The sequence below is a fragment of the Octopus bimaculoides genome, chromosome 7 (assembly GCF_001194135.2).
Source record: "Octopus bimaculoides isolate UCB-OBI-ISO-001 chromosome 7, ASM119413v2, whole genome shotgun sequence".
NCBI lineage: Eukaryota > Metazoa > Mollusca > Cephalopoda > Octopoda > Octopodidae > Octopus > Octopus bimaculoides.
In genome coordinates, this window is record NC_068987.1 from 15,309,512 (window position 1) to 15,319,853 (window position 10,342).

The 10,342-nt window shown below is 35.2% G+C and overlaps 2 protein-coding genes across 5 annotated transcripts in view; one reads left to right on the forward strand and one right to left on the reverse strand.

Moving 5' to 3' along the window:
• The window catches only part of LOC106867388 (fatty-acid amide hydrolase 1), a 29,866-nt gene extending 28,037 nt beyond the window's left edge, over positions 1–1,829 (forward strand). For all 4 annotated transcript variants that reach the window (XM_052969278.1, XM_014912244.2, XM_052969277.1 and 1 more), the window contains 2 exons: positions 287–420; positions 1,615–1,829. In XM_052969278.1, coding sequence (XP_052825238.1) covers positions 287–420; positions 1,615–1,737 — 257 coding nt within the window. In that variant the 3' untranslated portion in view covers positions 1,738–1,829. The remainder of the gene's footprint in view (positions 1–286; positions 421–1,614) is intronic.
• A 759-nt stretch (positions 1,830–2,588) lies between these two features.
• Positions 2,589–10,342, reverse strand: part of LOC106867389 (vitamin D3 hydroxylase-associated protein) — a 26,669-nt gene continuing 18,915 nt past the window's right edge. Inside the window, exons 15-17 of the mRNA XM_052969129.1 lie at positions 9,919–10,127; positions 8,511–8,644; positions 2,589–6,789 (exon numbers count right to left, since the gene is read on the reverse strand). Of these exons, the coding sequence (XP_052825089.1) occupies positions 6,667–6,789; positions 8,511–8,644; positions 9,919–10,127 (466 nt within the window). The 3' untranslated portion in view covers positions 2,589–6,666. The remainder of the gene's footprint in view (positions 6,790–8,510; positions 8,645–9,918; positions 10,128–10,342) is intronic.

Here is a 10,342-nt window from a genome sequence, read left to right on the forward strand (position 1 = left end):
AGCACGCCGGGCGAAATGCTAAGCGGTATTTCGTCTGCCGCTACGTTCTGAGTTCAAATTCCACCGAGGTCGACTTTGCCTTTCATCCTTTTGGGGTCGATTAAATAAGTACCAGTTACGCACTGGGGTCGATATAATCGACTTAATCCATTTGTCTGTCTTTGTTTGTCCCCTCTGTGTGTATCCCCTTGTGGGCAGTAAAGAAATAACACACACATGATTTGGAGTTAAAACAACAACAACAATCCTTTTACTATCATTTTACTTCTGATATTTTTCTTTGCAGGGTTTCCAAACTATTCTCTGCCCTATAATCTACTGAACTACCCTGGTGTATCTATGCCGATTACAAAGGTAACAGAAGAAGATGTAAAGGCGACTTATAAAGCAAGATCATTGACTGAATATTTGGTGAAAAAGGTTGGGTTATTTTTTAAATTTTTGTTTTATATCATTCCTTTAATTTGCGATCAATAACATCTTTGGTTATAGGTTTCCAACTATTGGTATAGCACATATACATACTGACACATATTACATACAACTATAAAATGAAACTTGAAGTTTTGAAAAAAATTGTGTCAATATGTATGTGTACATGCTCACCATTTTGCTTTTCACATTAGATTCTCATATAATTACAATTTACACACTCTGGAAGGAATTTATAGAAATTTTCATTAAAAAATAACCCATTTCCCTGAAAATTACATGAAGGCAAAGGTAACTTTTTTGAATTTTCTGAAACTCCTGTCCCCACTCTCCTGAATCTATATCATCTGAAGCATATTTGTAGAAAATTTCATTAAAAAATATCCATTCTTCTGGAGATTATGAAGAAACAAAGTCAGTGGGACACATTTGAGTATGTTTACCCATTGCTTTAACATAAGTAATACCAAGATCACATTGTTATTATATATCTAATATTGGCTTGCAGCACTTCACTTTCATTTTGTATGTAACACAATTTAATTATATACCTGCATGTTATATATAAACAAACTATATACTTCTTTTGATCAGTTTGCATCAAAAGGGTGAAAATAGTGTCAATGAGATGGGCTCAATTTTTCACCCCAAAACGCATATGTATGTGTGTGTGTGTGTGTGTGTGTGTGTTTGTGTCTATTTGTCCCCCACCACTGCTTGGCAACCATTGTTAGTGCATTTACATCCCTGTAACTTAGCAGTTCAGCTAAAGAGATGGACAGAATAAGTCCCATGCTTAAAAGGAAAATAAATACTATGATCGATTTGTTCAACTAAAACCTCTCAAAGTAGTGCCCCAGCATGACCATAGTCTAATGTCTGAAACAAGTGAAAAAAGAAAAAAGTAACAGGAAAAGTTATACTCTAAAGATAAGATTAATAACCTGTGAAATTACATAATCTTAATTCATCTTATGTATTTGCACAGCCACATTAAATTAATATCTATTTTGTATAAGAAGATAAGTAAAGTTATATGTCTTATTCAGCTCAGACATGCACCAAGGTTTAAATTTACATCATTGTGAATTGTAGTTCAATGAAATCATCTTAAACTTTACTGACAAGAACTCTTCCACAGCATTTATAAACATTCCAAATATATGTCTTGTTTCTTTGCAGTCAATTCCAGGCAGTGTTGGTCTTCCAGTCAGCATCCAAATTATTGTTCCTACATATAAGGATGAGCTTGCATTACGTATCATGAAAGAACTGGACAGTGAACTGAAGAAGAAAAGTGGATAGAGTGTGTAACCACCTTATTTCATCATGCCCCAGTGATACATATTGACATTTACCACATGGATTCCACTTGAGAATAAAAATGATTCAGTACTATAAAATATTTTTTATTATTATTATTATTATTATTATTATTATTATTATTATTATAGATGTTGCACAATATACAATATAGTGATTGAAAATATTGTCTACTTGGTTGTTTGTACTGTTTGTCAAGTCACAACAAGGACCTCAGACAGACAGTACTTTAGGCAATATGTGTGCAGTTCCAAGTAAAACCGACTTCTGCAATACATCTAAATTGTAGGGTATTTCTAAGGTTTTTCAGATGTTTTTTTCAGATTGGGTGATATTGAATCCAATCCTCCAATGACAATCGGCATAACCTTTCTGTTTGACTCTCGCAACTGCCACATCTTAATGATCTCAGCTCTCAAGTCTCCATATTCATCAATCTTTTCTCTTTCTTTCATGATGATATGTTGATCTCCTGGCACTACTACATCGATTATTAGGCACTCTTGTTTGTCCCTCCTAAAGGTTACTATATCCAGCCTTCAGAGCTCTAACTCCTTGTCTGTCTGGACGAAAACTCACACCTTATTTTGCTGGGTATGATGGAAAGTGTCAGCTGTCCACAGCCAGCAGACTAAGGTGACAATTGTTTATTGGCCATGCTTCAAGAACCCTGCCAAGAATTCTTGCTGTTCCAAGCAATGCTGATTTTTGTAGGTGTTCTACCTTCACACTTGCACCAATCTTTTTCAGCCATGTTGGTAGTTGAGTGCTGATAGTTCCAAGTGCACCAATTACTATTGGTATCACATCTACTCCTTTCATAGACCACAACCTTCATATTTCCTACATCAAATCAGCATAGTTGTTTATTCATTCTTCTTCTTTCACTTTGATCCTGTAGTCACCAGGGCATGCTGTGTCAATTATCATACATGTTCTCTCTTACTTATTCACCCCAATAATGTCCAGTTTCCGATATCTGGTCGGGTGAACACACTGGATCATTGCATCCCACAGGATTTTTCAATTCTCATTTTTGGTGACTCCTTCTGGAGTTTGCTCATACCACGCCCCCTTCCTCTTTGTATGCCATGATTTCCACAGAGTTCCCAATGGATCATTCATGCCACATTGTCACAGACTGTATATGAAAAGAAAGAATGGTTGGATTGTATAAGGAGTGAAGAGAGAATGCTTGCCAAGTATTTGATAAATTGTGATGAAGATCTGCTGCAATATGTTGTGAAAGGGATAATTATGTTAATTAATAAACAGACTTCATTGTTTTGGTCTTTTACAACAATATCCAGTTTATTAGCTCTGGTGGTTTGTATGTACAAGAAAGTCTCAAAGAATCATGACATTTTTTTACTTGTACTTTCCTGTACATACAGACAGAACCACATATTAAGAAGAGCATTATTACTGTGAGAAGGATAAAATTTCATGCAATCCTCTTTGAAAGCTTGCTGCAACACATTTAAAGAATAAACAAGTTTTGTTATTGCTGATTAAACCCTTTCAGACTTGAGCCCCTGTGTCTAACTTTCCCCTCCACCTGAACTCCTGAGGAAAAAAATAAATAGCTCAAAAGTAACAATTGCAGGTAAACTAATGGAATGAATCACAAAAACCAAAAAAAAATTCAGGAGAATAACAAGTTGTATTTCAGGATGGATTTTTCTTTTTTTTTTTTTTTGCCAAATAAACACATACACTATATATTCGTTCTTCACTTGTTTATTACTGTCCTTAATTTATCTTGTCTCATTTTTGGATTTGGTTTGCAAGATTCTTAATGTGAGTTTGTGTGATGAAGCATATTCTGTTGTGTCTGGGGAGAGTCATTTTCTTTTTGTGCCTTATAATTTAACACACTCACCGGTAAAATTTCCACTTATTTCTTATTTTTATTTTCCTAAAATTTTCTGTCCATAGTCTGGAAATCTTTCGTCACACATCTGCATCTATCATATTTGTTATCCTGCGTTGTTACTTTTCTCATCACTTCCACCAATTTTATTGTCCAAATCACTCTCATTGCTGGCGTAAGTGTAAATGTTTCATCCAAAGAATAAATGTCATCAATAATTTCCTTAACTGCAAAAAGTCTCAGCCTTTGCTCATTTACAAGACGAAGTGGTGAGTTCATCAGAGGCTTGTTTCACCACGAAATTAGTTTTTCTTTCTCAATTAAAAGCAAAAACAAAAAGCAGCTATAGGGGGACACCATTATCAATGAGTCATAAACATACTTATCTACAAAGCTGCAATGTTGTCTAATTTTAGTATTTTATCTTCTACCACTGGACCAAAGCAGTCAGCATGCCAAGCAAAATGCTTAGCAGCATTTCATGTCTTTACATTCTGAGTTCAAATTCTTCTGTGGCCGACTTTGCCTTTTATCCTTTTGGGGGTCAACAAAATAAGTACCAGCTGAGCACTGGGGTTGATCTAATCAACTAGGCCCCTCCCCCAAAATTGCTGGTTTTGTGTCAAAATTTGAAACCAACATTTTATCTTCTTTTCCTCTGGTTATTGTTCTTTACCACTTTAGCATGAATCCAGCAGAGGTGATATGACATTTAAGCTATTCCTGCAATAGCAGGAACATGGTGTGACAGGGTTAAATTTGCATCACTTGTTTTAACTGTTGTGGTACAAACTGCTGAGACCACCTCTAGTTCTCTGATACAAACATTTTATTTCAAAAAGTTCAAATCGAAACCTTCAACTAAAGTCTCATTTTTATTTATGTTCCCCATCACCAACTTAATAATGAAATTATTATTATTATAAGGCAGCAAGCTGGCAGAATCACTAGCACACTGACCAAAATGCTTATTTTAAAACATGAATGCATTTAGCTGGTTGAATGAATCTTTGGAGAGAATGTTGGTAAAGGGTTACTACTTTAGTGAAAGTATTCATAGAGAGGTCCTGTAAGTAGACTTTTGAGAAGTGTGTGTAATGAAAATATCAGAAGGTATTTTTATACAAAATATTTTAATTTATTATTTAAGATAGATCTAATACTTCACATTCTTTTCTCACATGGGGATAATTTGCTTGAATTATCTTCAAGTACAATATGTGAATTTTTATAATATTGCTAGCTAAATGATATAGCTGACTTAATTCTTGTGATGGAGACCCTCCTTAAGGATCACACACTACTCTATGCAAATGCTACTTTCGTATTTCAAATTTGGATTTTTGCTTTATAAATTACTAGCATTACACTAACTCTGCTTACAGTAGCATTTTATTTTCAGACAACATTTGATGTAATGATATCCAGAATGAACTGTAATGAATATCAATAAGCTAAATACTAAAATAAATTCTTACTCATATTTATTAACATAATTATTGTATTATTTACATTATTTACATTTGATGGATATTTGTCCTCATCTTGTTTGTTGTTAACACAACGTTTCGGCTGATATACCCTCCAGCCTTCGTCAGGTGTCTTGGGGAAATTTCGAACCTGGGTTCTCATTCCTAATGATGTTACTATCATTATATTATTACTATTATTAATCAGGTCGCTGCCGTGAATCGAACTCGGAACCTTGGGGTTGGTAGCCCGCGCTCTTAACCACTACGCCATATGCCCGTGGGCTGTTTGTTGTTAACACAACGTTTGTGTTAACAACAAACAAGATGAGGACAAATATCCGTCAAATGTAAATAATGAAAATAATGTTAATAATTCCTCATCTCTTAAATATAGAACTATAATTATTGTATTTTATCATATTCTCAACATCTTTCTCTGAGTTTCTACTGCACCACCAGATGCACTTGTGTCTTACTGAAGTGCATACAACATTGTCTTTTGTGGTTTTAGAATTGAGACTTACTGGAATCATCATTATCTCATGACCACTTTCTATGCTGGCATGTAGGGAACGGTTTGAGAGGGAACCAGAGACTTGTGTTGAACTCCAGTGTCACTTTTAGCCTGATTTCTACTTAATGAGTTTGTTAGGTTCCTTCAGATGTTACTTTAGTTGTTTATCTGCTTGTTGTATAGAGTATGTGCTTTGGGTATTGTGTAGTGACTGTATTTACTTTGTGTGAGTTGTGCTATGATCTTTGGGTGTTGTGTGGTGCCTGTGCCACGTATTTGTGCTGTGTAAGTTGTGTTATGTGCTTTGGGTGTTGTGCGGTGATTTTATCACATATTTGTATTGTGTAAGTTGTGTTAGGTGCTCTGGGTGTTGTATGGTGCCTGTATTACATATTTGTGGCGTGTGAGTTTCTATGTGCCTTGGGTGTTGTGTGGTGACTGTATTACATATTTGCTTTGTGTGTTGTGTCCTGAATGTATTGCATATTTGTGGTGCGTGAGTTGCGTTATGTACTTTGGGTGTTGTGTGGTGACTGTATCACATACTTGTGGTGTGTGAGTTGAGTGATGTGTTTTAATGTCAGGTATTGATTATGTGGGACATGTGGTAGTGTAAGGTGTGTTATATTACCGGGAGGCACATGTGTAGAATATGAGATGAATGGGGTGTAGGTGGTAGAGTGTGGGGTGGGCTATAATACTGATATTATGATAATTAGTATTGTATCACCAAGGATCGTTTTTTTGGAATTTCTTGCAATATGTTAGAGGCAAAAGATATTTTAATTCCTGTCAAGTTTCGTGACAATAAATTTAGGTCCATACGTGGAGAAATAATGATTTTAAAGTTCTACATTGCAAACTTGAACAAGACATAATAAAGGACAGATGCTAACCATCTTAAACAAGCAATAGGATTTAAATGTCATTATTCTTTATAAAGAAGACCAAGGTCCTGCAACATCATATTAACCTTCTTCTAAAGTGGAATCATTGTGATACCAGTCATCATATATCACCAGGATTTGATGAAGTAAGGATGGTTATACACGCTAGTTGCCTCCTTTCTTCAGTTCACTATCCAGTTCTTTCATGATGCGTAATGCAAGCTCGTCCTTATATGTAGGAACAATAATTTGGATGTTGACTGGAAGACCAACACTGCCTGGAATTGACTGCAAAGAAACAAGACATATATTTGGAATGTTTATAAATGCTGTGGAAGAGTTCTTGTCAGTAAAGTTTAAGATGATTTCATTGAACTGCAATTCACAATGACATAAATTTAAGCCTTGGTGCATGTCTGAGCTGAGTAAGATATATAATTTTACTTATCTTCTTATAGAAAATAAATAAATATTAATTTAATGTAATTGTGTGAATACATAATATGAATTAAGATTATGTAATTTCACAGGTTATTAATCTTATCTTTAGTGTGTAACTTTTCCTGTTACTTTTTTCTTTTTTCACTTGTTTCAGACATTAGACTGTGGTCATGCTGGGGCACTGCCTTGAACAAATTAATCCTAGTATTTATTTTCCTTTTAACCATGTGACTTATTTTGTCCATTTCTTTAGCTGAACTGTTAAGTTACAGGGATGTAAATGCACTAAGAACAGTTGTCAAGCAGTGATGGGGGACAAACAGATGCACACACACACACACACGTACACACATGTGCACACACACACACATATATACATGGGTTTTGGGGTCTGAAGAAACACTGTAACCCTAAGCATTTTAAGGACATGAAACCCAGGGTAATCCCATAGTGTGGTCATAACTATATTTATTTATCTATCTATCTATCTATATATATATATATATATATATATATATATATATATATATAGTGGGAGTAGTAACTAATTTAAAGTCCAGTAAATGTGCTTTAGAGAAGTATGTGTAATGGAATATTAGAAGATAGTTTTTAAACAAATAATTTAATTTATTAAATCATTACAAGAGCTAACAAGACAAAAAGAGTGTAGCCTGTATGTATGTGAGTCAGGGAAAGTATTATAACTTATGTTTGACTAATAGATTCAATTCGGAAGTTGTTATAAGCTAATAGGAATGGAGCTAGCTTAAATGAAAATATACAGTTCATTATGAAGCAGAGTTGTGGTTGATATCATCCAGAATTTCGTGGAGCGAAGTCAGCAAAAGTGAAACAGGCTGTTCATGAGGTGACAAGACTAGAGTTAGCTGCGTGAAGTGGAGGGTGAAAAAGTAAGAGTTGTTCCATGTTGAAAGAGATCCAACTTCTTTTTGCCAACAGCTTAAAACTCCCACTTCTCTTCATGAGTAGAGAATTGCCTCTAGTATTCATATGTGTCCAGCCCTGATTGGTTGGAGTATGCTATAGCCCACCTGTGCTCTGACATGACAACAAAAATAGCTTTCCTGACTCACTAGATAATCAAATGTGCTCCGCTGACTTTGTTTCCTCATAACTTCCAAAGAAATGGATATTTTTTAATGAAATTTTCTCCAGATATGCTTTAGATAATATAGATTCTGATTATATTGAAATTCGTGAAAACAAATTAAGGAGAGTGGGGACAGGAGTTTCAGAAAATTCAAACTAGTTAGCTTCACCTTGTAACTTTCTGAAATGGGGTATATTTTAATAAAAATTTCTATAAATACCTTCAAGGTGTGTAAATTGCAATTATACCAGGATTTGATGTGAACAACAAAATGGTGAGCATGTACACATACATATTGACACAATTTTTTTCAAAATTTCAAGTTTCATTTTATAAATGTATGTGATATGTGTAAATATTTATGTGCTGTACCACTTACTGGAAACCTATAACCAAAGATGTTATTGATCACAATCTACAGGAATGACATAAAACAAAAATTAAAAAATAGCCTTACATTTTTCACTGAGTATTCAATCAATGTCTTAGGTTTATAAGTCGCCTTTACATCTTCTTCTGTTACGTTGGTAACAGGCATAGACACACTAGGGTAGTTCAGTAGATTATAGGGCAGAGAATAGTTTGGAAACCCTGCAAAGAAAATTATCAGAAGTAAAATGATAGTAAAAGGATTGTTGTTGTTTTAACTCCAAATAATCCCTTGTTGAGAGAAATCCTCTACTATAATCAAATAATTCTAGCATGGCTGTCCTTTCATTTTTACATCTAAGACTCCATTATCTAGTTTGTCCTTGAATTTTTATGATGCAAGGGCATGATTTGAGGAAAAATTTACTGTAATTTCTAGAAGATCTAGCAATCATGTAGAAGTTCCCATGTTCACTGATGTGTTAAATAATTATTTTCTTGTTGTTTGGCATCAAGTTAGTATTCATCAAGCAAACCAATAATCAAATACATTCCAATTATGACCATCTCAACTTTGTACAGAAAATCCATTGGATAAACAACAGTAGACTGACTCTCCTGTGGTAAATGACAGATAAAGGTTATGCAACTTCTTTGTTGGATAACCTGCACAAATGGTTTGTTTATAGTGATTGAATATTTCTGCTTTACATTAATTAACTCCTTCCATCAAATCGACGTTACCTATACATATATAGGCACAGGAGTGGATGTGTGGTAAGTAGCTTGCTTACCAACCACATGGTCCTGGGTTCAGTTCCACTGTGTGGCACCTTGGGCAAGTGTCTTCTACTATAGCCTCGGGCTGACCAAAGCCTTGTGAGTGGATTTGGTAGACGGAAACTGAAAGAAGCCCGTCGTATATATGTATATGTGTGTGTGTGTGTGTGTGTGTGTGTGTGTGTGTGTGCATGTGTGTGTGTGTGTGTATGTTTGTGTGTCTGTGTTTGTCCCCCCAACATCGCTTGACAACCGATGCTGATGTGTTTACGTCCCCATAACTTAGCAGTTCGGCAAAAGAGACCGATAGAATAAGTACTAGGCTTACAAAGAATAAGTCCTGGGGTCGATTTCCTCGACTAAAGGCGATGCTCCAGTATGGCCACAGTCAAATGAGTGAACCAGGTAAAAGAGTAAAAGAGTAAAGCATCATCACAAATCTTTCTGTACACTGTGAAAATAACAAGTATATGACAGGCTTCCGCTCACCGTTTAAAAGTTTTTGGCCAGCTTGGGGCTGTAACACAAAATATCTGCTGAGGGTGCCACACAGTGGGGCTGAAACAAACACCACAGAGTTGGCAAGCAACTATCATAACCATACAGCCATACCTGTACTTTTACACTTACAGGTAATGTTTCTTATCCATCAAGTTTTCCAGAAGTTTACTTTTTAAATGTTCAATTTAGATTAATTTAAAGTGTTGTGGACTTACTTCCAAAGCTTGAACTCTTTGCCAGTAGTGATGTTGAAGACATGACAGGGCAGATGAGAGCATCCAATTTATCTTTTTGCATAGCATCAGCAAATTCTTTATCATATTTCTGAAACATAAGAGAAGGGCTGATAGATAAATGAAAATAAAAAGAATGAATAAATAAAGAGAACAGCCAATGATAAATAAAGGTTTTAATTAAGAACAAACTGGTGGTAGTGGTGGTGGTGGTATGGAGGAGGAAGACCAGGAGAAGGAGAAGAAAGAAAGAAAGAAAGAAGAAGGGAAGGAGGAAGAGAAGGAGGAAGAGAAGGAAAAGAAGGAATGGTTGGTGTTGGAGGAGGAAGAGGATGAAGAAAAGGAAAAGGAGGAGGAGGAGGAGAAGGTGTCGGTGGTGATTATGATGATGATGAAATACAATATA